This window comes from Mus caroli, chromosome 5 (assembly GCF_900094665.2).
Source record: "Mus caroli chromosome 5, CAROLI_EIJ_v1.1, whole genome shotgun sequence".
Lineage (NCBI taxonomy): Eukaryota > Metazoa > Chordata > Mammalia > Rodentia > Muridae > Mus > Mus caroli.
This window is the reverse complement of record NC_034574.1, coordinates 143862262-143889746: the sequence shown is the minus strand read 5'-3', so window position 1 is coordinate 143889746 and position 27485 is coordinate 143862262. Positions and strand designations below refer to the sequence as shown.

The window sequence follows — 27485 nt, the reverse complement described above, 5'->3', positions numbered from 1 at the left end:
CTTTGTATAGCCCTGACTATCTCTTTGTAAACCAGACTGGCCTCAAATTCCCAGAGATCTGCCTGCCTCTGCCTCTGCCCCTCTGCCCCTCTGCCCCTCTGCCTCTGCCTTCCAAGTACTGGCACTAAAGGCATACGCCACCACTGGCAGGCATGTGATCTGGATTTTCTCTTATCACAGAAAAATATCATCCTCAGAGGCCCCGGGAATCTCCAAAATGGTGGCCATTATTTTCAGTACTCTTTCTCTTGACCTCCAGTTTCACTGAGATGTCCTTGTGTTTCTTTCCACGCGAATCACCTCCCACCCCAGCCAGCTCTCATTTTTCTCCATGGACTTCATAGGATAATCTGCTCTAAACTATTCATACTCTGTAGTACTGAAGCATCTTGGGAAAATCTCCTGGCATATCCATGCTTACCTCTATTTGACCTAGGACTTGAGTAGAAAGAAATCCCCAAAGGTATCAGGGACATCATTGAGGAGAGAATAGTGTGGCAAGAGATGTACGTATGAATAGATACCAATAAGATATCTAATAGCAAGAGTCGGATAACTGATCGAGTGACTAGTTGATATCAAGATTTGTGTGCATTAAAGTTGCTACTAAGCCATAGCAAACATCTCTACTGCCCAAACTATACTGATGACCTTAGAAATGTGAAAACTTAAAGTGCTCTGTGGAAACACAGCCATGCTACCTCAAAAGGTGGTCACTCAAGACTCCACTAGTATTGTACATTCACTTATTTGTTTATCTGTTTATTTATTTTGCTGCCGAGGCTAAAACCCAGGGTCCTGTGCGTGCAAGGCAAATTCTCTGCCACCCAATGACACCGCTAATCCCTACAACTGAATGATTGTGAATAGTTTTGTATCATATCCCTCCCTGTCATGGCCTGGAATATCCTAGAAGACAGAAAGACTGTAAGAGTCACAGCGAGAGTTAACATGTTGAAATAGTATTGGCTGAATGGACTAGGGCCATTGAACATATGAACTCACAATGACCGAGACTATGTCTACAAAACATGAACAAGATCAAACCAGTCAAAAATCACAACATGTACGGGGGAGGGCTTATGAGCTCCCACCAGAATCTGAGGAGCTATTGGCTGTTGTCAACCCAGGGAGAGGGCTGGTCAGCTTTCTTCAGGGATGCGAACCTGGCAGGCTGCCCATGCTCCAGTAGTTGGGCTCATACACACATGCATATAGACATCATTAAACAGACTCGGTGGGTATTAGATTGAAAAAAACGAGAAAAGGGCCCCTTGAAGTTGGGAGGGAGAAATGGTGGGGAGAATAGGGGAAGAACTGAAGGGAGGGACCAGAAAGTGGATAAGATCCAAATATTCTATGCATGTGTGAATAGTAAGTAAAACATTTAATAAAATATCTTTTATATTTGTGTGTGTGTGTGTGTGTGTGTGCACGATGTGAGCTCACGCCACGACCTTTGAAGGTCAGATGACACGCTGAGAGAGGTGCTTTTCTCCTTCTATCAGATAGAACCTGGAGACTGGATCCAGTTTCCAGACTTGCTGGCAAGCACCTCTACCTGCTGAGCCATCTTGCGGGCCCTTGAATGGATTCATATTAGTACTTTTTTGTCCCTACAAAATACAAAACACTTTCGTATGATCTCTTACTTGTGTTTTTTAAAAAAAAAAAAATGATGTTCCCGTCAGTTCCCAAAAGAAGGTAGAGGCGGCAAAGACCCAATAGAAATGGGAAAAAAAAATCAAATCAAAAGAACATTGAAATTCCATGTCCTCCCTGGCAGCCTGGTTGTCATCAAGAAGAGAACCTTCTGGTCCCGATGCGGTGGGGACGAGGAGCCCCAGTCCACTGGAGAATAGAGCAGCCACAGAGGAAAAACAGTATGGGGGCTCTTTAAAAGGCTAAAAATAGAATTAGCATGCCTGTGATTCATGTATATTGCTCCCAGGTAGATACTTGAAGGAATCTAGGCCACCATACAGCAGAAACTCCTCCACACATGAGCTGATGTGGCCCTGTTTACAGCAGCCAGGGCATGGGCCAGGATTAAGCACATCAACAGAGGACAATAAAGAAAACCTGGCAGATATAGACAGTGGGGTTTTACTGTTTACATTAATTATAAAGATGCAAGGGGATGTGTTACGTGCACAAAAGTAAACAGAGTTGGATAGCATCACTGCGTATGACTTCTTCCATATGTAGAATAGAGATATCATAGGTGTGTGTGTGTGTACACACATACAGACACACAGATACACGCTCATTTGATGCTTTCTTGGCACAGGGTCAACTGTTTTCTTTGGGAGGAGTGGCCACTGGTAATTGACACAGACACCCATGTGTGTATGCGCAATACTAGTTCAACCCAGTGGATTAGAAAAAAGGATATGAAGTTTGGAGGGGGTAGGGGGTCCTGGTGGAAGCTGGAGAGAGGGGGTGGATATGATAAACATATACTGTACACATGTATGAAAATTTCAAGAAATCAATAAGAATGTTAAAATAAATTATAGCCCCACCCATGCATGAACTGAATACTACTAAATTGGAACACAAAGCCCTTTGATCTTTTTTTTTTCAAGATACTTTTCACATGGTTTATTTGCTATAAGTTTCAATTGGGCCATGGTGGGGGGCATTCCATTCCATTTCACAGATGAGAAGCCTTACTTAGGAGCCACAGAAGAGATGGTTTTCACCTGCTTGATTCCAAGCATGAAAACGCACTTCAGGGTTAGCCACACGCAGAGAAAAGCAACTTTGCGCACTCAGCTGGGAAAGTGTCTCAATCTCAATCTCGGGGCTTCCTCAACTGTAGTCTCTACTGTTAGCCACTGCCAATTCTGTGGTTCTGAGCTATGGCGCGCTACAGAAGTGGTTCTCAATCTTCCTAATGCTGCGGTCTTTTAACACTGATTCTTCAGGTTGTGCGGACCCTCCAACTATAAAATTATTTTCGTTGTTACTTCATAACTGTAAGTTTTGCTACTGTTATGAATCATGGTGTAAATGCCTGATATACAGGACCCCTGATATGAGACACACACACCCTCCCCCAGCATCCCAGCGGCATCACAACTCCACAGGTTGAGAACTGCTGGTTTCCTGGGAATGGCTTGTGAGATTAAGGAAGGCAGTGCCAGCCAAAGCTGCCTCACTACCAAGCAGGTAGTTCAGAAATGACTGGTTTAACTATACCTGAAAAATAAGCCAATTCCTTGTCAAGCATGACGTAAGTATTCCCTGCATATGACTAGCCATCCATCCTCCAGTCTCTTTTCTGAACAGTATGACTCCTGTCTTCATCCCAGCCCTTGGCAGGAAGCTCAATCTATGTTATTCTCTGTGAACTTTTATCAGACACATTAAAGCAGCAGCAGCCTCAGATTAAAGAGGGTTTTGGTCAAAAGGAAGGGAAGTAGATTTGAAAGCACTGTGCAGAGATCTGAAGGCTCCATCTCGCTGTTTACACATCCCCAGCCAACAAACACAAAACGCTTTCCTAGCACAGAAGGATGGCCAGGTACAATGGTACAAGAGAATCGCCCTCCTTCAGCCTTGCCTATCTTGACACCTACCAGGGTCATGAAGCTTTGAATAAAACAGACTGCATTAGGATCTGGCATGTAAAAATCCTGTCCCTCAGGCTGGAGAGATGGCTCAGCAGTTAAGAGCACTGGCTGCTCTTCCTGAGACCCCGAGTTCAATTCCCAGCAACCACACAGTAGCTCACAACCATCTGTAATGGAATCTGGTTTGTCATAAACCCTTCTTCCAGCACCTGGAACTTTAGCAGGCTATAGTGCCATCATTAGCTAACTGCTTGGCCTACAATAAGCCAGCTGGTCGGGACCATAGTTCATACAGGTTTGGTCTTACAGCACGGCATCCTTCGTTGTACACACTGGCTGTTGCAATAGTTTGGCATGCTGGATTCTTCCATGATCTCCTACTTTAAGAAAGCAGTCTGTGTTACTACTAGTTTATGTTCAGTCCTGTTTGTTTCTTTGGAGGTTAGCAAACCAGCTAGGTCTCACTGTGTTTTGTTTTGTTTTGTTTTTTTTAAGCCTCTAATCCAGCTTTATGGTAACACAGTTAACATTTTAATGAATGATTACAGCTCCCACCAGCCCATACCTGAGCTTCCAACTGGGCACAGGACCAGTATCTGAAAGACCCTGCCCAGGTCTGAGCCAGTGTGTATCATGTGGCTCGGGCAAACCCCACCTCCACAAGATCTTTTATCCTGAAATACTTGCAACTTGGCTCTCTCCCTCCATCTTGGTCTTTGCTAAAGGGCAAGATGAAAACTACATGGGCCAGCTGCTTTTGAAATCATGTGGATATTTGCCTTTTCAGAGACTCCAAAGTCTCCAAAAACCAAAACTCAAATTCTTCTGTCAAGTGAGTTGAGATTTCTCCTTCCTGTTGGATGTTCTAGGCTCAGGCATTTGTCTAAGCCCCAAGTCATTCGTTGCACATATTAGGATTATGACTGTGCTTAATAGGACTGTTCTGACCTTACAGTAGACAATGCTGGGATCTGATTACCTGAAGCATGGATCACCTACAGTTTTGTAATAGAAAAGTAAGTTTCTTGAACCTAAGCCAGACTATAGGAGAGGGGTCAGACAAAAGAACCATCCTGGGAAGACAGAAACATTTTTTGAAATTCTGAATGACCCATTCTTTCCCATGGTGGGCTGCCTGGCTTCTCAGTATGGCATGGCAGTATGCTGTTTCTTGCTGTCTCTGCTAGCCTCAGGTCTTTATGACAATTTGTCTCTGAAAACCATCACTGTTGGACTTCGTATCCTGGTTACACTGCCGTGGTCCTCAACATTTGCCTATGCGGTGGTTCAAATGAGAACCGTTCTCCACAGGGTTGTGGGTTTGAACACTTGGTGCCCAGTAGGTGGTGTTGTTTTAGAAGGTTATGAAACCTTTAGGAGTTGCAGCCTTGCTGGAGGAAGTGGGTGGGCTTTGGCAGTTTATAGCCCCGCCCCACCTCCAGTTCACTCCCTCTCAGTTTTATGTTTGTGGTTGATGAGATATGGCCTGCTACCATGCTCTCTCTAGATCCACAAGCCTGAATAGACTCTTTTTTTTTGACAGGATGTTCTCTTACAAACAGAAAGCATCCATGGTAACCTAAGTACTTGTTGGAAACACAGTGAGAGGGTAGCCTGGTCTTCTGTTGTGAACTTTTATTTGTTAACCTCAGTCTTTGTTGGGGTTTCACTACTTTGAAGAGACACCATGACCAAGGCAACTTTTATAAAGGCAACTCTTATGAAGGTTTATAATTGTCGTGGCCCAAAGCATGGCATTGAGCAGAAAGACATGGTATGGAAGTAAGTTCCTGCAGCCAAAAGTCAACCCCCATGAAAATACAGTTCATACTAAGGTCTGATATGAACATACAGAAACAAAAGCCACACAAAACAACTTCCACTCTTAAAAAACTATAATATTCTCTAATCTACTCCACTGAATTATTCTATTTCAGTGAGGACAATATCTTGTCTGAGAGGATAAGATGGTAGTTCTAATAAAGTATATACATGGTGTGTGTGTGTGTGTGTGTGTGTGTGTGTGTGTGCGAGAGAGAGAGAGAGAGAGAGAGAGAGAGAGAGAGAGAGGTGGAGCGAGAAAAAAGAAGAGCAAGAGTGAGAGACAGCTAGAGTCAGTGATGGATGGGCAGGAAGAGAAGCAAAGAATTACATGAGGCAGAACATTCATCACTGCACGTGGCCAGCAAGAAATGGGTTTACACAGGTGCATGGTACAGATAAGATAGATTGTGGCCAAATCAAGAGATAGAAGAATATGAAATGAGGGTTTCAAACAAGATGAAAGAGACAAAGGTACACCTAGGAAGATTCATCAGACAGGATGGGAGGAAAGAGAGAGATATTGTCCCTGTCTCTCTCCACTATGTCCAATTGGGGACATGCCATCCTGCTCTAGGCACCCCTGTTTGTACATGCAGGCATTTACTCTGACTTTCATCAGCCTGGGGAGCAAACTGAAAATTCCACAGATGCCAAAGGCAGAAAACTGGACGAAAAGGACCACAGAGCTCCCGTGCAACATCTGGAAAGGCTGAGTGGAACACATGGATTTCTAAACCTCAGAGCTGATCTGAGGAGACACACAAAGGGCAAGGGATGAGATGGCATCTGGCTGCCTGTGGGAGGGCTCTTTGTTTCAAGATCCTGGCAGCATTTCTGCTGTCTCCAGAAAGATAACAAAGGAAGCCTTGAGCCCCCAGTGGTGGGACACTGGAAAGACAAGACCTTATATAAACTCACCTCCAAAACAGTGAGGACAATTCCTTATTGGCAAAAGTTACCAGGCATAACAAACACAAACACGGTCCTTTGAAAGTTGGTATTACAGCACACTCACTTATAGGAGGACAGAAAACATTCAATTAAGGTGAGTGAATGCATAAAAGAAACCTGGGACTGTAAGGAACAAAATACAGCAAAGCCCCCAGAAACCTTTAAATAGATATTAAAGGAGAAATAAACAGAGCTTCTAAGGATTAAAAATGCAATTGCTGAAATCAAAATTCTGCTTAGGAGGATTAAGTAACATATCAGATAAAGCCCAAGTTCTCTTGAACACTAGTGAACTAAAGTGTAGGTCTGAGGATATTACTCAGTAAGCATTCGAGATGAAGGGTTAGCAATGGAAGAAGAACAGGAAAAGGATGAGTGATATAACACACAGAGACAGTAAAAACATGTGTATAAGGAGCTGGGCAGCGGTGGCACACACCTTTAATCCCAGCACTTGGGAGGCAGAGGCAGGCAGATCTCTAAGGTTGAGGCCAGCCTGTTCTACAGAGTAAGTTTCAGGACAGTCAGGGCTATACAGAGAAACACTGTCTCAAAAAAATTAACTAACTAATTAATTAATTAGTACTGTGAATGAGTAAAAAGGATAAAAGGTGATATTCAGATACTGAATAGTCAAGTATTTTCCAGAGTTGGTGAATGAATGAATGATATAAGTCTGACTTAAAAAGAGTCTCAAACACAAAAATAAAAATAAGTTCACATGCAAATGCAGAGTAATAAAAGCAGAGTTCCAAAGCCAAAGAGAAAACCATAAAAGCAAACAGAGAAAAAGTAAATTTTCTACAAAGGAATAAAACAAGAGAATTTTCAAGAGAAACCAGAGAGGCAACTGGGTGAAACAGAGCTCCAAAGATCTATAGTCTCAAGATCTATAGGACAAATGAGTTACACCCAGAATTCTATACCCAGCTGAACTATCACCAGAGACTGAGTGGGGACACTGAGCCTTCCCTTTGACTTTTATGCTATAAGATAAAAATATAAAAATGACAAAGATGACCTCACTTAGCTTGCTTAGCCCACAAGAAAGACAAACCAACATAACAATGAATAAGAACATAGGCAATTAAATGTCCCCATGAAGCATTAGAAAATAGAATAAAATTATTGACTTTTCCATCCAATATTAATGACTCTGACTTGAGCATCTTTTGGGTACAAATAGAAATACTGCTGAACAACTGAAAGATGTTTATAAAGATATTGATGAAAACTGAAATCTGATTTTTGTAGGACATTCTTACAGTTCATCATATTTCCTCCACTAAGGATAGATCTCTGGGTACTGAAAAGTCATCTATAGAATTTTAAACTTTAATGTGCCATGGTGCAGGTTCTATTGTTCACCATCTATTGAACAGTTACAGTAGCAGCCACACTCTCCCTTGGGTATCATCAGAATTGCTTTTTCCTCCTTCTGTTTCTCCTTCTGCAAGGTTCTCTTCTCTCCCTAAGGCTTTAGATAGGATTATATCCCCTGCCTTTTATCCATCAATCTATATGTGAAATAGAAATAACACCACATTGACCAAGGTATTAAACAGAGCAGGGCATGATGATGCATCATAATGCCAGTACGTGAGCAGAGATGGAGACATGAGTTTAAGGCAGGCTTGCTACAAATCCAGTCTGAGACTCTGTCTCAAAACAACAACAAAACCCAAAGAGAGTGTTAAAGAAAAAAAAAGAAAAAAGAAATCAATGTCAACTGCTAAATAACCTTTATTCAGATTTTAGAACTACAGTGCCTAATGATTTTTAGGACATGAAAGAACTTTCCTTAGTCTTTGGCTCTACACATCAATGAACGGAAGCATGTATGTTTCTGTGAGGGTTAGCCTGAAAGAAAATAATATTCCTGTTTGGGAAAAAAAACCAAACAAACAAGAAATAGCCCCAGGAGGTCAAGTCTGTGACATTCTAACTACAGAAGAAAGTAAAAACAAAACACATGCCCCAGAAGACCCTGCTCAGTGTGTAGCCATATTACCCACAGTGCTTTGCTTTCCATGTCACTAGCTCTTGGCTCTCCTGAGTTTCTCCAGATGTAGCTTTGAGGATACCAGCCCCTTCATTACCTAAAGATATTTGCTTTTGAACAAACATGGGTCCTTCCCACCAACTCTCTTCTGACCTTAAGGGAAGCACCCTGGGTCTTGGTCTCATAAAAGAATGCCACATAGTCTCATTTTTAACAATAAGACCCTCAAATAGAGGGTCACAGTACTCCAAGCAATGAATATTTATCTATGTCTATATCTGTCTATCTATCTTTCTGTCTGTCTGTCTACTGTCTGTCTGTCTGTATATCTACCTACCTACCTACCTACCTATCTAAATGTCTACAGTATGTACATGACTTATACCTATATTTGAAAGCAGGCTGAACAATAAGTATCAATCCTCCATGTCCTCTGCTTCAGTTCCTGTCTCTGTGTTCCTGCTTTTAAGTCCAGTTATAACTTCAACCAACGATGGACTGAGCTGTAAGATGAAATAAATCCTTGCCTTCCCAAGTTGCCTTTGGTCATAGTGTCTATCACAATGGGAAACCAAACCAAGATAACATTGTTTGCATATCATTTATGTATATCCTTCTGAGTAATTTAAAATCATTGCTAGGTGCCTTATAACAACCACTACAGTGTAAATACTGAGGGTTAGTTGCTATGATACCATATTTTTTCGGGACTCACATCCTGTTCAGTATATGCAGTACATCCCCCCGCTACCCCTGCTCTCCATGTTTTGATCTGAGCTTGGTTGGGTGAACAGACCTGGGACCCATGGACCTAGAGTACCAGTCATTTTCGGATCAGAGATGGATTTAAGAGGAGGTCCTTTCATGGTCTGTACTCACCAAAGGCTCTGCCATGATGATTCGAATCTTACGCTCAGCCTGAGTGGTGAAGTTCACAAACAAACTCTTGAGGACATACTCTCCTGGCTTGCTGTCTGGGTCCACATTGATCGGCAACATGGCCGGTGGTCCTTTCTCCCTATGCGTGCCTGAAGCAGGTGGGACTGGAGGCTTGATGTAACCGTTGCCAACTGGAGAAGCTGAAAAACAGAGTGGATTTTAATGGCAGAAAAAAAAAAGTCATAAATATTCAGACGGTATATGTTAGTAAATCATCAATGTAAGACTGAATCATAAAAAGGTCGTGCTTCAAATCATAGCCTGCTCATATTCTCTAGAAATGCTGTTAGAATTTAAATATTTTGATCATGTGGTGTTTTTATTACAATCAAATACACCATTCCAAAAGTCTTTATCACATGGATATAGCAGATTAATTGTATAACATTTAAGATGTTTGGGGCTTCTTTTTAAATAATCTAGGCAAGTAGATTAAGAAGTGTCAGAAAAGTGATTTCTTGTCTAGTTTTTAATGGCAGGCTCCCTGTTTTCTGGTTCATAAGTCAAGAAACTCTTGGCTTGTTACTTCCACAAATCTCTAAGAGCCAATTTAAAAAAACTCAGCTGGTTGCTGCTCTCAAACGGATGTACTGCTAGAAAGAAAGGTCTCAGCAGCCCATGCTTGCAGTCCTGGCTCTGGGAGACTGAGGCGGGAGAATCTCTGTGAGTACAAGACCAGCCTGGGTAATACAGGTGAGTTCAAGGCCAGCTTGGCCTTCAGTAAGAGCAAGAGAAGGAGGTCCTGCCTGTCTTTCTATGCCCCTCTCTGCATACACTTGCCAGAGCCATGCAGCACTCAGCACTCTCCTGGTTGCCTTCAGATCAACATGTAGAACTCTCAGCTCTTCCAGCACCATGTTTGCCTGGATGTTGCCATGCTTCCCACCATGATGATAATGGGCTGAACCTCTGAATCTATAAGCCAGCCCCAATTAATTATTTTCCTTTAGAAGAGTTGCCTTGGTCATGGTGTCTCTTCACAGCAATAAAACCCTAACTAAGACACCGTAGATGGTAGTTAACACAGAGACTCACAACTGGCCATGAGACTACAGAATGCTCAGCTGTAAAGGGACTACCCACCTCCCCACCAAGGCTCAGGGACCGGAGTGTAAGAGCCAGAGGCAGTGCATAGCTACAGGAAAGCAGTGTTTTCTGAAGGCAGCTGGCCATTTTCACGAATAATTCACGGTGGCTCTAACAGCATGCAAGCACAAGACCTGTGCAAGCCCACACTAGACCAAACCCCACTGCGGCGAAGGGGCTCTGGAAAAGAAAAGATCCTGTTTCCTTGAAGAGCACAACCTCTGGCAAGTCAGCCATGCTCCAGTCTAGACCACACATCAAAGAACATTTTGGGCAGCACAAGTTGGTCTTAAAGAGTTTTATTTTGTTTTGGAGGACGAGATACAGAGTTGAGTGGATGGGAAGGAGGGCAATCTGGGAAGAGATGGAAGAGTGAACACGTTCAGGACACACTGCGAGACACTTGGAGTTCTCAAAGAAACCATATCAAAGAGGGAGAGAGGCTGTATGGATGACATCCAAGGTGTGGATTGAATTTTTGATCCTCACCACCACTGAGCCAAGTTACAGTTCCTGTTTTGAGTTTTACAAAATGTAGAGTCATATTTGTACTGATTCCCAGCATGGGTAGCCATCAAGGCTCCTGGAATTGGGGGGCGGGGGGTGGGTAGTCTCCACACAGAACCCAATTTAATGGAAAGGTATTTTAATCAGATAGTTGCCGAAAATAATTTCATATATGAATGCAAATGTATCTGTTTTTAATGGAATTTTGCCATGTAGAATTCTGAGTATAGAATATTTCAGTGTGGTGGTATAATTCTATAGCTCCAGATACTGGCCAGGCAGGAGGCTCATTTGAGTCTAGAGTTCAAGGCCAGCCAGGCCAACAAGATGAGCGCCTATTTCTTTTTGTTTTGCTTTGCTTTACCTCTTTCAAAAAGAGCCTCATTCTATAGACTTGGCCTCTATAGTTTGAGTCTGGCCTCAAACTCAGAGCCAATCCTCCTGTCTTTGCCTCTCTAAAAGCTGGGATTACAGCAATCTGTCACCATGACCGGGTAAGAGAACTGTGATTTTCTAAGAGGAAAAAAAAATTCTAGCATCTACCAGCCAAGTACTAATCAGGTGTCAATTATCCTGTGAAGAAACTAAGATCAGGTGAGCTTAGGACAGGGGTAAAATGTGGACTGAAAGCCCAGCTTATCGAGAGTGCTTATTCTACAGCAAATAATCCAAGTCGGCTGATGGAGGTCACTGTTGCTCATGCCTGCCTGGCCTCCAGTGCTCACAGACATCTTGTGGAAGTAGGGCACTGTCCCAGCTCAGAGGGACATCGTATCTGCACTATCTTCCTCCTGTATCAAGGTCACCACACTTCAGAGCCAGAGAACTGAATGTCAACCTAAAACCTTCCTTGGGAAACAATGTTTTATTATCCTGGTGTCTCGCAGGGCTGAATGCATTTCTAGAGACCAGCGGTAGCTGTGATGACATAAGATCCCGAGATCACAAGATCCTGAGACTGAACCCATAATGATAGTGAGGAGCTGTTCAGGACAATGACCCTTGGCACACCCCTGGCAAGGTCACAGATGGCTGTGATCCAGGCACCAGAATACCTGCCCGCTTTACCAGACTCTCCATTGATAAGCCCAAAGTACCCATCCACAGCTGTCTTTAAAAAGAGCATCCGCCTGTACTTACAATCTGATGTCTCTGTGTGGAGAGTCCACCCACGTATCAAGCTAAGTACCCCTGAGTAGAAGCAGAGAGTGAAGGGGAAGCAGCCTCTGCTTCAACGATGGCTCTGGGTTTGCATAGTCCAGCCTAGAGAGATGGTGGCACAGTAAAGGTCATGGGTGAGGGCCTTTGAGCTGGATCTGTTCCTTGGTTTCAGAAAGCCTTCTTTATCTCACCATCGTCAATTTCCAACAAGTACCAGCCTCGTCGCTATCATTCTCAGGAAGAATCGCCACAAGGCTTTTAGTGAAGCCTTCCCCACAGGGAAGCCACGCATTTGAGGATCAGGAAGTTTGCACAGCTTGGTCATCAAAATCGATGCCAGCTCCTCCCTCATGTGAGCCTGGTGGTACACAACTGTAATCCCAACACTTAGGAAGGGGAAGCAGGAAGAGAAAAAGTTTGAGGCTAGCCCAGGCTATAGAACATCCTATCTCAGACAACAACAAATAAACCGAAACCAAAACACCCTCAAGAATAACAACAGAAAGACCGCCCTTTATCTAATCATACCATAGAAAAAAATCATCAGCCCTTCCTTCCCCTGGGCATTTGCTTGCTTTAAATCCACACATCACTAATTTCATCTGTCCAAAAAGAAAGAAGAAAAGGGAAGTGAAAGAAAAGCTCTGTTGTTGAGTTTCTAACTTCGCTACAATCTTCTCTTGTGCCCTGCCCTGCTCTCCTCTCCTCTCCTCTCCTCTCCTCTCCTCTCCTCTCCTCTCCTCTCCTCTCCTCTCCTCTCCTCTCCTCTCCTCTCCTCTCCTCTCCTCTCCTCTCCTCTCCTCTCCTCTCCTCTCCTCGGCTTTTCTAGGCACCATGTGTAGCCCAGGATAGCCTCAAGTTCTCCCTGTAGCTGAGGATGACTTTGGATCTATCTTCCTGCTTGCTTTGCCAGCATTCCTAGGACCAATGCAAGCAACCCTCTACAATCGATCAGTAACTCAGCTACAGCTATGACGATGCTGGGAAGAAGGGAAAGGCAGCCTCGCTGTCCTCCTGTGTGACCTCAAGAAGCTGAGAGCACAGAGGAATGGCGGGCAAACGGCCCAGTCCTTGGTCAGATTTTTCCATAAGTAATTCTGTTTCTCACCTGACACAAGCACTTACTCCTCACTCAATCCTGGACAGTAGGTGCTCAGTGGGCATCCAGGCTTCAGGCTTTGGCCAGACACACAGATACACAAACATACACAGACACACACACACAAAATCAGATCTAGGTACTGGGAACTGCTGGTGAAGAGGGCCACTGTTTCTTCCTTGTTGTACTGCCTACTTTTTGACAAAACAGATTAATCACACACACACAGACAAACAGATACACGAACATACACACAAGCACACACAGAAACACAAACACACACATAGGCACAGATACACACACAGTGACACACACAAACACAGATACACATAAATATACACAGACATACACAAACACAGATATACAGACACACACACAGTCAAACACACACACATACAGACACATACACACTCACAGAAACATAGACCTACACGTAGACACACGTACACACACAGAAACACAGACACACAGCCAGACACACAGGTACACAAACATACACACACACACACACACACACACAAAATCAGATGACAACAAGTTCAAAATAGAAAGAGAAACTGAAGAGAAGCCCCTGTGGCCAGAAGCCTCTTTCTAGGCTTGACAAGAGGCAGCCTGAGATGCTGAGACAGGGGTGGAAGCCAGGCATGTTTGTATGTGTGCCTAAGAAAGTCCAGACACACTTGGCCATCAGGATCTGCTCTTCCATTCCATCCCTGTGCACTGCCCTGAATCTGTGCACCCACTTCAGGGGAAACAGGGCCTGTAGCAGCCTGTGAAGGATAGAAGTTGAATGGCCAACAAGTACAGGGTGCCTCTTCCTTGAGTCACAAAGTAGATGACTCTGAAAAGAGGGCCAGTCCCCCTGGTTTTCCATCCTGTTGCAAGGATGGACAGAACACACGGACAGAGTACACCGCTGCTTTCTTCAGACACACATCAGAAGAGGGAAATCAGATCCCATTACAGATGGTTGTGAGCCACCATGTGGTGGCTCAGAATTGAACTCAGGACCTCTGGAAGAACAGTCAGTGCTCTTAACTATTGAGCCATCTTTCCAGCCCCAAATGTCTTCTTTCTGTTGGTTCTCAGCGCCTTGCTCACTTTCAGGTGCCAGAGATTGTTCCTCAGAACGAAGACTCCCTTCAACCCCAAGTCTTGTTGTTCCCTAAGGCTCACTTTGTTTACTAGCATTGCAGGAACATCACATAAAATACAAGTGGAGAATGTGCCACACGAACGGTGTGAGGGCACTAGTAAGTGGTCCACTGTTGTACTCATGAGGGAGCTTTGGAAACAGACAGTTGAAAGGTACTGCAACTTCTCCAAAGGAGCAGAAGCTTGGGGAGTCAGGTAGAGTAAGAACACTGGCAGTTAGTTCCTGCAGAGGACCCAGGCTTGGTTCCAAGACTTACGGAATCAATACTTTCCTCTACTCTTAGTTTCCCAGCCCTCTAAATACTGTTCCTGCATGCTTAGGGGTCCACAAGAGACCCCTTGGATGCCAGAAATGCTTACTCCTTACTGTGATCCTAGAAGGCAACAGTCTCCTTAGTGCAAATAAGATCAGAAAGGTCCAGAGAGGGAAGTGGACTCGGCTAAGGTCACAGAGCAGAGCCCTCGGGAGCTCTCGGGAGCTGCATGAACATTCTAGAAGCTTCCACATCACTTAACAATTTTCATTCTAGTGTAGTAAGAACACTTAATATAACTTTTGTTTTCTCCTCTTCTCGAAACAATTTCATGTTTATTTTTATGTGTTGCTATGTGTGTGCAGGTGCAGGTGGAAGTCAGAAGAGGACATCGGAGCCCCTAAAACTGAAGTCACAGACAGTTGGGAGCCACCATGTAGGGGGCTGAGAAACTGGAGCCTAGTCTCTGCAAGAGCAGCCCGTGCCCTTAGCTTCTGAGGCATCTCTCCGGCCCCCACAGTGGCCTTATCTGGTCACCAGTCTCAGTCTCTAGCGTAATAGTATTTATTACGTATATGATTAGCAGACAGGATTCTCATCTTGTCTTTTAAAATCAACCCGTATTTATCAGACCAAACCCTAAATTTAGAGATAGCTGGTTGCGTTCTCAGCTATGCCAATTGCTTGCAAAAGCTGAAGTCCAAAGTTGGGTCTGATGATGCATGGCTAGAGTGCTAGCACTTGAGATACTGAGGCAGGAGGATCACAAGCCTACTCTTAGTAATCTTCCTCCTCTTCTTCCCCCTCCTTCACCACACACACATACACAGAGACAGACAGACACACACACCTAGCATACGCAGATATATCAAAATCTATATTTTAATTAATAACCATACACTTCCACCTGCTGACCATCACATTATTATTTTAACTTCCAGGCGGCAGTGTGTTGGGGGAACCTCTAGTCTGGCTCAATCTAATCCAGAATCCATGCTGATGCTCCAGAGGACCTGGGCTCATCATATTCACAACGTATGATTAAGTGTGCCTGTAGACGCTATATATAACAGAGCAACCATTCCTGTGTTAAGGGACATAAGAGGTGGTCCTGGTAAAAACCCAACCCCAGACCAACAGGACCCTCCATAACTTCAGTAACATCTGCTGCTTGTGATGAAAGTGAACACGGCAAGTTTGCTAACATGGGGTCTGCTCTGGCATGAGCAGGGTTGGGACTTCAAAAGATGATAAAATTAAAAAAGAAAAAAAAAGTGATTTGGGGGATGAGGTTTCTTACTGACTTAGGGTGTAAGGCAGTTTCTATAGACAGCCTCATTTGTCTTCTGGCTATGGGGACCGCTTTGCCAGGCTGCATGCCCTCTTGGGCCACTATGCACTGAGAAATAGGTATGCAAGAATCTAGGGGCATCGAAAGTCTGACTAATGGCACACCTCAGAATGTGACAGCAGACATGACACTCCCGAGATACCCTGAGGACACGCAGCTCCTTCCACCCATGTCCTTATAAAACCGCTCCTGCCATCGGTCACTCCGAGAACAAGGGAGAAAGGCAGGGAGTTCAATCCAGGAAAGTCAGCACCAAGCCTCTGCCCCAGTCTCCTCTCTCTGCCGTCCCTCCAGGATCTTATCTGAGGAAAATGACCACAACACCTCTGTGGCTTCTCTTCTAGCTGTCTGTCACCTGCTAAGATGCAATTACACAGACTTCTCCCTGATTTTCAAAGTAGGCACTGTCACCAGAACCTGAAGGAATGTCTGCCAAGACCTGCCAGCAAAGGAAGCTGAGGTTACAGTGACATTTCAAGGTCCCTTCTTGCCCTAAGGAGATCAAATAACCTGTAAGAGGCAGGATAATCCTGATTTTCAACTTCCCCCTTCTCTCCAGGAGAACCGACAAAAGGCTCTTTCAGGTGTTCTTTCCCAATTTGTTCTTGCCGCCCCCTCCCCCCACCACCACATAAGTCACATATAGTCCAGGCTAGCCTCATAGCCCTGGCTGGCCTTGAACCCCTGATTCTCTTGCCTCCACTTCAGATGCTAGGGTTACAGGTGTCTGTCCCTATGCCTGGCTTTTACCTGGGCCAGACTCTGCTGGAAAGGCTGGGGTGGAGAGGCGGCTCATCATTAATAAGACAGCTGATCTTCTAGAAGACTGGGGTTCAATTCCCAGCAAACACATGGCAACTCACAACCATCTGTAATTCCAGTTCCAGGGGATCCAATGCTACCTGCCTGGTCTCCAAGGGCAGGCACACACATGGTACATATTTACACTATATATATATATATATCCAAATATATTATATTAAAGTGGAGTCACTTTTTAAAACTTCCATAATAAAAACTTAGTAATTAACACTCACCTTCTCTTGAACTAACGAGTTAATAAAGATCTCTATCCTATCCTTTCTACAGAGGAAACCTTCACCCAATACCTCAACCTTCCCAGGTACAACTCCGCTCCCTTAAAGTGCCTACAGCCACAGGAGGAAGTCTGGTATTCTTGGCTGTGACCTCAAGACTCATTTTAACATTCAACACTGAAAAAATGCATATCATATGTTAGTGTCTGCGTCTCCCAAACCTTGTGCCAGCATAGTCTCTGCTCTGGGTTACCAGAGGGCAGATGGTGCAGACAGTGGGTGTGTGGCCCAGGTCAGAGGAGACACAGATGGATGGGAAAGGCCCCTCAGGCTGAGAGAACAGCACTAAGGCATGTGTAGGATCTGCAGAGCATCTTCCCTCACCACATCTCCTCACCATCTTCCCACTATCCATCCCTGCATATGCGCAGGCTTTGCCATCACCCAGTGGCCAGAGTGTCCTAACACAGGTCTGTCTTGTCTTCTTTGTTTGTTTATATGTTTGCTTTGTTTTTGTTTTTGTTGTTTTCAAGACAGGGTTTCTCCGTTTAGCCTTGGCTGTCCTGGATCTCACTCTGTAGACCAGGCTGGCCTCTAACTCAGAAATCTGCCTGCCTCTGCCTCCTGAGCAATGGGATAACGGATCCCATGTACCATCTCGTTGTCATTATAAGCGCTCGGCAATGTCCCTCACACCATCAGCTGAAAATTTGTGGTTATTTTCTATTTGTCAATGTGAGGTCATCCAATGTCACAACAAAGGATCTGAGTGGATGAGATCATCAGAGTGTACTGATCAATTTGAACTCTTAAGTTGGTTGCATACAATGGAGGTTTTACATTTTCCCCATTCGAGTTAGGTTTTGCGTGGCAAGCCAACGAATGTAGTCTTGACATACAGGGTGAATGGGAGCCAGTGGGATACAGAGCAAAACCTGATCTGGCGTTGCTGTGTCGAACAGGGCACAAAAGAACTATTTATCTGCTAGGATCTGTATCTGTATCTTAGACTGAAATTCTGCTGTGTTGACTTTGCTTCAAAAAGAGAATCTACGAGTTATATTTTCCTGGCACAGTGACATCGTGATTAAGGTGCTTAAGAAGTCTATTTAGATTACTGTCTCACAGTACTTCCTTAGCACTCTCTACCTTGCCAGGATGCTGGTTAGAATTCTTGTACCCAAACACTGACAACTGCTGGCTCTGTAACCTGGGGAGGACACTCGAGTCTTCAGTTTCTCAGTCAAAGAACAGGCCTGACTCCAACATTACAGCACTGGGGGAACTGTGGATTCGTCAAGACTAGAGATAGTATCCATACACCAGGAGTAACAGGAAGCAGGCACAAGCTCGATGTCATCACAAGAAAGCAAAGAGATCCTACAGAATTAGGGTCATTCTATATGTGTGTGCCAGTCTCTCTAAGTCAACGAATCAAGAAACACAGGAGGGTCACAGGGCACTCAAGGTGTGTAACCAAACGGAAGTGGATTTGATCTAAATTCCTGACTCAACCAAACTAGCTGTGGGAAAATACACACTTCAATGGTAAGGAAAACATGAATATGAAATGCGTTAGGTGACAGCAAAGCATTGTGGGTAACCTCGCTAGATACAATCCTAGCAATATGGGAAGCTAAGAAAATATCTGTGTTTTCTAGAATGGATACTTAAAAGGGCTTCAGCGAAATGATGCTTACATTGGATTCAAAATACTTTAGTAAAGAAAAACAGGTCCTAAATAAACCTATATGACTAAATCTTGATAACTGTCAGACTGGGGTATGACAATATATAGTATATTATATAATCATTTCTCTTTTAAGTTTGTTTAGACATTTCATAATAAGATGGTTTAAAAAACACAACAAATGAAACAAGCAAACAAACCAGAGGAACAGAAGGACATAAGGTGAATTCATGTGATGACAGCATTCAACAGGCTGAGGCAGGAGGATTACAAGTCTGGTATGAGCCATAACTACCGTCAGTCCCAGGCTAGTCTGGGCTACACTGTGAGTCCCACAGCCTCCTGAGCTACACAGCAATAACCTGTTTCAAAAATAAACCCAAAACCAAAATGATAACGAAAATCAAAACAAAATAAAAGCCTGCCAGTGGTGGCGCACGCCTTTAATCCCAGCGCTCGGGAGGCAGAGGCAGGCGTATTTCTGACTTCAAAGGCCAGCCTGGTCTACACAGTGAGTTCCAGGACAGCCAAGGTTACACAGAGAAACTGTTTCAAAAAAACAAAATATAAATAAATAAATAAAATATGACTTTTTAAAAAAAATCTGTCCTGTGTTTTATAATAACAATAACTGAAGGATTCTATGTTAAAGCCAACAAACTGTTAAATAAAAAAAACCTGGACTCTAGAATTCAGATCAGCTCACATTGGCTCACTAAGGGTTCATCTCCTCTAGTGTGGTGCATAACCCAAACTGCACTGCGTAGTGTGGTCTGGGAGCATTTATACAGAAAGACATGTACACGCAAAAAAGGGCAGGGTGTCACTCAGCCATTCTTTGGTCTCCACACTCACGCTCTAAAATGGTTTCCTTATGGAAATATTCTTTGTTTTGGAATACTAGTAAAGTGGTCAATTAACAAATTCATTAGATGACAAACACATTGTCATTAAGGCCCTGGTGTGCACAAGATACTCTGGGAATTTCTATAGAGACTACAAAGGTAAATTTTAAAAGACAGATTCAAAGATGTAAGAATTTATACCTACAAGCATGTGATGCCACAGGACCGCACAGTCGGAACCATCTCTGCAAGAGCACCAGACTTTAGGATCCATTCACTCAAGCGTCCATTCATTCAGTCATCAAATGTTTCCTGAACACCCACTCTACTCCACACGTCACCCTATCCACTGAGGAGCGAGCCATAGCCCAAAGCATGCTGGGAGACAGGCAGTCTACATAAATGCACATAGACATATGGCTACATAGAGCTAAATGCTGGCCAGGCAGCTGTAATGGACTTAATGGGGACAGACACACATCTGTGACCAGGAGTTGTGAGCACCGGCTTCCCTGGACTGGAGACACTGATACTAAGAACCAGGAATAACTGGTGATCAATACCATGAAGGGTGCTTCTGGGTCATAGGAATTATCAGTGTGGCAGGACAGGTTCTGGCGGTTCACTGGTCCTCTGCTGGGCTCACAAAGAGCTGTTCTGGCCAATCGCTCCTTGGTATTCCTTCCTGCCAACTCTGTGTCACCTTTATTGCTGCCACCTGACACAGTAAGCATATTTTTTTTTTCTGTCCTCCTAACTATGCCATGGGGTGAGGAATTTATTTTATTCCCTTCGTGTTGCCACTCCATGGCACAGTCTAAGGCTTTAATGCTCAGCATCCATGGAGATTTGGTGCATTAAGTGCCAAGGAAGCATTAATAGGTACAAGGTCATGAATTACTCCAGCTGGACAGCCTACATTCAACCTTGCAAGGCTCCCCTCAGGACTACGAGGAGAGCTATTTCTGCAGCCGCACGATACTCTTTACACATCAAACATCAGGGTACTCCAGAGTAAAATAACGCATGCACATAATGTACAGCCTGTAATTGCAGCTGAGAGTGAAATTTGTGGTGCATTGGGAATGCCTGACTTACGGAATTCTTGAAGCCATGTTTGTCAAGGTGCAGTCTGTGGCCCATTAACTAGGAACAGGGCCACAGAGACACCTATAGCTCATCTTAACTTTGATGAAATAGAACGGAAAGTTTAAGAGTGACAGATGGTGTTCTGCTTGCTGCTGGTCTTGGCTGTGTCTATAGGCAGGCACGTGTGTGTTCTAGGTCTGTGTAGAATGTGTTTATGCTGCAGGTACTAGTCTAAAAGGCTGCAGATGCTGAGTGACCAGAGCTGTTCACAGACAGTTATCTGAGGGCTGCCAGAATGACCAAGTCGCTTTTGGAGGTATCTACTAGGCACGTAAGTCATCAAGCTTCAAGGGCAAGAGATGAATCATTGGTGGTCCATTATATAAACACACCAAGACTGTGCACATGCTGTCTGTGGATCTACTCTGAATATGTCAGCAGCTGCCACGTTTTGGCAAACAAAGGCTGTAAATCAAAGAGACAGTACTGGCTATATTAATAGAATATGTACTCTGTAAGTATATAACTGTATACAGGTACATCACACATTACAATATGCACTATAGTATATGTTATATAAACACACCTAGGTGTGCAATATGTGTTGGAGAAAGCTATGTTACACGAACATTGTATAATACACAGGATCACAAAATCTACATTCCAAATGTCTATAGCATATGATGTGTTTCCACTGCACTGGATAAAATAGAAGTTCAACAAATTGGGCCGGGGAGATGGCTCAGTGGTTAGTTAGGAGTACTGGCTGCTCTTACAGAGGACCTGGGTTTGTTTCTCAGCATCCGTATGATGGCTTACAACACCTGTAACTCCAGTTCCAGGGGATCCATTACCCATCATTATAGGTTGGTTAGTGTTTTATTTTTATCAACACCGAAATATTTAAGAAATATCTGGTTCATAGGTTTTTTTTTTTTTTTTTCTCTCTGGGTACTGCACACATGCGGTATACACTTATACATGCAGGCAAGACATTCATATATCTATATAAATAAAAATAAGTAATTTTAGGCTCTATTAATTATACATTACTTTTTAAATGTTTCAATGACTGTCAGATTCACTTAATATAGACTAATAGGTGTTTATAATCTAAGATGGACCTAAATCTATCAAGGCACCTAAGTGGATTTGTTGATACTGAGCCCTTCTAAAAGTAGATTTTATGTATTATGACAAGAAAGACAACTGAGCTTGGCATGGTGACACATACATTAAGTCCAGCAATCCAAAAGCTGAGGCAGGAGTTGGAGAGTTTGAGGCCAAGATGAGTTACATAGTGAGATTCTGCTTCCACCAAAAAACCCCAAAATGTTGGGCATGGTACTTCAAGATTGCCATCTTTGAGCTGGGGACACTGAGGCAGGAGGATTGCTACAAGTTTGAATTCGGTTTGGGCTACAGAGTGAGTTCCGGGCTAGCATGGGCTACAGTGTGAAACCTTTATCTCAACAAACCAGGACTACAACCAAAACCACCACCACCACCACCACCACCAACAACAACAACAAAAGGAAGAAAGAAAGAAAGAAAGAAAGAAAGAAAGAAAGAAAGAAAGAATAGAAGGAAGGAAGACAAACAAACAGAAGGAAAGACAGACAGACAGGCATGGCAAGACAAGGAGTGATGAGTAAAGAAGGCAGAAGTCAGGGAGACCATGAAGAAAAGGACTGCCCTGTTAGGAGAGTCTGCAATATGACCAGGAAGTCATACCATAGAAATCTCAAGCATTTCACATGAGCCCTGTCAAGATGTAGGGTTTTAGAGGTTTTTTTTTTTATGTTTAATTAACATACCCCAAATTTTAAGTTTATCCCTTAACTTATGTGCCTATCATATATTGACAAAATTATCAAAGGAGAAACTTCCCAAATCCATACTCCAGAGACCACAAAAATGAAGAGGCCAAGTAATGCCTAGAGGAGACTTTATTCCTAGAAATAGACACACTATCATCACATCCAGGTATCTAAAATTATCAGTAAAGACGGCATTACGGAATAACTACATTCAGTCTCCTGATCTTTCATAAGTCATTTTTAATAAACAAACCATTTCTCCTCTGTTAGAGCAATGTGCTCTAAATGTGTCCCACTTACAAATTAAGCTTTTCCTACCACCATGAGAGAGTTGAACAGGCACCATCCAGGATGCATGGAATTAACATTGTCATGGGAGTTTCATCTCATTAATCTTTTGGAACGGTTATGTGATATTTAAATTTTCAGTCCAGGGAGACTAGGAGATGGCTTATCTTATAAAAGTGCCTGACATCAAGCCTGATGATCTGAGTTCAACTCCTGGGATCCACATCATAGAAGAAAAGAATTATCCCCACATACTGTCCTCTGGCATCTACATAATGAGCACACATGTATGCGCATGTTCTCTCTCTCTCTCTCTCTCTCTCTCTCTCTCACACACACACACACAGACAAATAAAGCAATAAATGTATTTTTTTAAAAAAGGCTCTTAGTGTTGGAGAGATGGCTCGGTGGTTAAGAGTGCTGGCTGCTTTTTCAGAGGACCCAGGTTCAGTTCACAGTACCCTGTGGTGGCTCACAACCCTCTGTAACTCCAGTTCCAGGGGATCTGATGCCGTCTTCTGATCTCCCCAAGTACCAAGCACATGGTGTGGTGCACATATATATTTGTAGAGTAACACTCATAGAAATGTATAAAAAAAGATAAACTTTTAAGATCCAGTCTAGAGAGAACATATCCGACAAAGGGATGGTTGGCAGGCAGTCTGGACCTATTTAATGTTGACCAACACAAACCATGACTTTAAATTCATTAACAAAAAAGAAAAAAGAAAAGTATTTTATGTTTTAAATGCTGGAGAAGGCTAAGTCAGAAAGCACAGGAAACAGGATAAATTTAGGGTGCTTTCCACATTTAGAACAAACCGGGGGGATTTACACAAGTATTTAGAATATATCAAGCTTATACTGAAATAACAAATTCTGTAGCATCAACGATTTTCCAAATGCTTCCAGTGTGTTCCCTTGGGGTCAGCCATTTTCCAGCACAGCCATGTAAAACTCTTTAGTGTCGTTTGTGTGTACAGAAAAATTCCTATCTCATCCCAGCTGCTTGTCCATGGAGCCATATGAAAGTAGAACTCTTACTCCTAAGATGTTACAGACCCAAACAGAAGGCCTGAGAGGCCTTGGATCCTGTCTGAACGGCCATGTTCTAAGTCAGTCCCTGTGCCTGGAGGAAGAGGCTCCCCCCCCCCCCCCCCCCCCCCCCCCCCCCCCCCCCCCCGCAAGACGAAGAGGGGAAGTCTCCTGCTCTCAGTGTGAAAGTTCTCCACCACCCCACAGAATAGCCCTTCAAACCTACCCAGACCTTTGATGAGGCTGATCACACAGGATCTTCTCCAACAAGCCGTTGTAATCTCCATGGGCCTGAAATGAAATCCAACCGGCCCAGACGAGCAACCCGGACTACGTTTCACAGCCAAAAAGCCTAATGATGGGTCCCATGGTCCTGCTGCTCACAGCTATCATAAGGTCCAACGTGTATTTTTTGTCAGATGAGGGAAAACCTACAGTAGAAAAAAACTAAAACAAGCCTTCCCTCCAGGACGGGCTGTTCATACCAGCTGCACAGTGAGCTATAACTCAGAGTGCCCCGTCTGTCTATATTTATCCACGAGAACATACTATACTGACAGATTAGCGAAGCCGCTCGGGCACTCCAGGAACATGAGCCTGACCCACAGTCCACGCAAACCAGATACACGTGCCGCCCCGCAGAGCCTACTGGCACGGCTTGTGTCTCCCCATGCTGGAGAAACCTCCTCAGGGCAGAGATAAGACAGTGTGGATGAGAAGCTGTTGCTCTGGGAACCAGGGCCTCTGGGCTACAAGTACAAACAGCTTTAAACAGCTTGCATTCGTCCAGACAAAACTCAAAGTGGAGAATTCCTGCAGGAAGCCAAGAGTCAGCGAGAAACCACATGCCCTGGAGGGAAAACAGACACCTGTTGATGCAACTTGTAAATTTCAAAGGTGATTGGTTTCAAATATGATGATGATGATAATAATAATAATAATAAAGAAGCTAGTATTTACTAATATTAAGTGTGTGCCTCAAAAGAAACCAGCAACAGGCTAATGAACCAAGGCGTAAAGGAAGCAATTGTTTTTGAGACAGGGTTTCCCTACATAGCACAGGCTGTCGTGGAACTCAATATGTAGACTAGGCTGGCCTCGAACCCACAGAGCCTGTCTGCCTGAGCCTCTTGAATGCTTGGGATTAAAGGCACAAACCACAACACCCCCGGCTGTACAAGTTGATCTTTCAATAGCATTATTCTCAGAAGAATTCTATGAGGTCAATGAAAATCTTCCCCAACACAGACACAGCTGTGAAGAGCCGGAATCCCAAGTCACTTTCTATTCTTGACTGGGACTAATTGAATGTTTTTCTTCAGTAATGGAGGCTGGAATTACAAAGCAGCATGGAAGAAGAGGGGCTGGAGGAAGTGGACACATTCCCCGGGGAGGGGAAGAATGTCCCATTACCAAAACGGACACTTAGAGCAATCTCCAAGAGGCCAATGCCAGCAGAGATGCCCCCATGTCCCCCTGAAGCCTGCACACTTGGGACTCAGAGTTTATTTTTACAGAGCTGACTGTGACGGCAGTGTGGCATCGGTGACACCTGATTAAAGAATCCAAAATAATTCGAAGACAACACTGTGTCTGTGGAGGTGTCCGTGTTTGCCGGTCTGAAGTTTGGGGTTGTTCTTTCAGTTCCTAACTTGAAAATACATTTTCTTTTTTGTTTTTTTAAGTGTTGTTTGTAAGCCTCGAGGCTCTTGTGTTAATAGCCTTACAAGTGATAAGATCTGTAATTCAATTCACAGAACGCTGCTTAAAACAGTGGACATAGAGGAAAAATGACTTGTTTATTAGTTTGCTTGTTAAGGCGGCTCCTGTAGCCACAGATGCCTAGTTGGCCTTGGGCTCATTGTACAGCCTCAGATGGCTTTGAATTGAGGATTCGCCTGAATTTCCTTTTCAAGGGCCAGCTTTTGTTTTTTTGTTTGTTTTGAGACAAAGTATGTAGCTGAGGTTAGGCTTGAACTCTTGATCTTCCTGCCTCCGCTTTCCAAACACTCAAGATTACAGCCATGCACAGACAAGCCTAGATTTTTGTTTTTTGAGACTATCTCACGTTATGTAGGCTGATCTCAAAACCCTGATCCCCTGCTTCTGTCTCCTAAGTGCTGGGTTTACAGGGTGGTACACAATTCTTGGCTTATCTTTCACTCCTTGTACAGATGCCAATTACCCAACAAAATAAACCAAAGAGAGTAGAAAAACAGACTAACCCCCACAATGTGTGTGTGTGTGTGTGTGTATGTGAGTGTGTGCATGTGTAATTTCACACATGCATGTATGCATGTATGAGCTTGAGTGTAGAGACCAGAGTCTACATGAGCTGTCTTCTTTCCTTTTTGAGATAAGATATCCCACTGAACCCGGAGTTCACTGATTAGCTAGTCTGGATGGCTACTGAGCTCCTAGGATGTGACTGTTCCCCCACCCCTCACTCTCTCACGTCACCAGCACAGAAACTCTTGTCTCCATGTCCAGCTTTTTCATTGAGTGCTAGAAATCTGAACTCAGTTTGCTCACCCACCAAGCCCTTTACTGACAGGGTGGAATCCCCTCAGCCAATAGGAAGGAGCTACCTTTTACGGTGAAATTGAACTTGATTCGGACCTCTATGCTTCCCATATAGTAAATGGAAGTCTTTGCTGTTACCTTAAAAGACAGGCAACTGCCACTCCAGAGGGAGCTGATGGGAAAGACTAAAACACCACTGCCTGTGGTCATGATTCAGATTAGCTCGAGTGTCACTACATTCGTTGATTTTTCTATTCTATCACCTTGCTTTCTTCATATGAATTACAACTGCTAAACAACAGCCATCTCAGAGTCCTGCTCTAAACAACAGTCATCTCAGAGGTCCTACTTAAGAATCTGTCTCTAAGAAGTTTTCATTTTTTTAAAGGCAGAAATGTCCCCAAAATGAAACCCAGCCGGCTGACATCCAGAGAGTGACTCCACGTACTTTTTTGAGAGAAGTCTCATTATACAACCCAGACTACCCTTGAACTCGCAATCTTCCTGCCTCAGTTTCAAGAGGGATGGTAGCACAGGTATGTGCTATCATGTCCAGCAAGAACAATCTTTGATGATGTCCTCCGTACCCGACCTATTCCAACTTACCTAACCTCTCCCTCCCTCCCTCCCTCCCTCCCTCCCTCCTTTCCTTACTTCCTTTCTCCTCCAGCACCCCACCCACCCTCCCACCCATCAGCCTCCACCTCACTGTGTAGCTGAGGGTGGATCTTGGGTCTGGGATGTTCCCGCCTGCATGTCTAAGCACTGAGGTCATAGGTGTGACTACCCAGTCTGACTACTGCTGTGGATTGAACCCAGGACTTCATGCAACCCAGACAAGCAGTCTACTACCTGAGCCACATCCAGTGCTCCATATGGCCATTTTCGCCTCTACAGACAGTATTAAGAAGCCCGTCCTCCGGCTGCAGTGTATGTTGAACTAAACAACAAATTACAGGGGAGGGGTGGAGGGAGAAGGTCGCTGACAGGGTGAGGAGACAGCTGTTCGACTGTCAGCAGATGGCCAGCATTGATAATAAAATCAGAAGACAGCATTAAAAAAAAAAGCAGATTTATAGCCCATGAAGAATAGCAACCTAAGTACATTTTAATCATAAGAAAGGCAGACCTTGCCAGTTCAAAAACCCTGGAAATAACAATGCATTAAAAAAATCTTTAATAAAAAATATGTCTAAGACGGGCGTGGTGGCGCACGCCTTTAATCCCAGCACTCGGGAGGCAGAGGCAGG

General features: G+C 43.9%; 1 protein-coding gene across 1 annotated transcript in view; it reads right to left on the bottom strand.

Annotated features, from left to right (window-relative positions):
* Positions 1-27485, bottom strand: part of Fry (FRY microtubule binding protein) — a 233684-nt gene that overhangs the window by 173286 nt on the left and 32913 nt on the right. The window contains exon 2 of the mRNA XM_029477821.1: positions 9235-9434. Coding sequence (XP_029333681.1) covers positions 9235-9434 — 200 coding nt within the window. The remainder of the gene's footprint in view (positions 1-9234; positions 9435-27485) is intronic.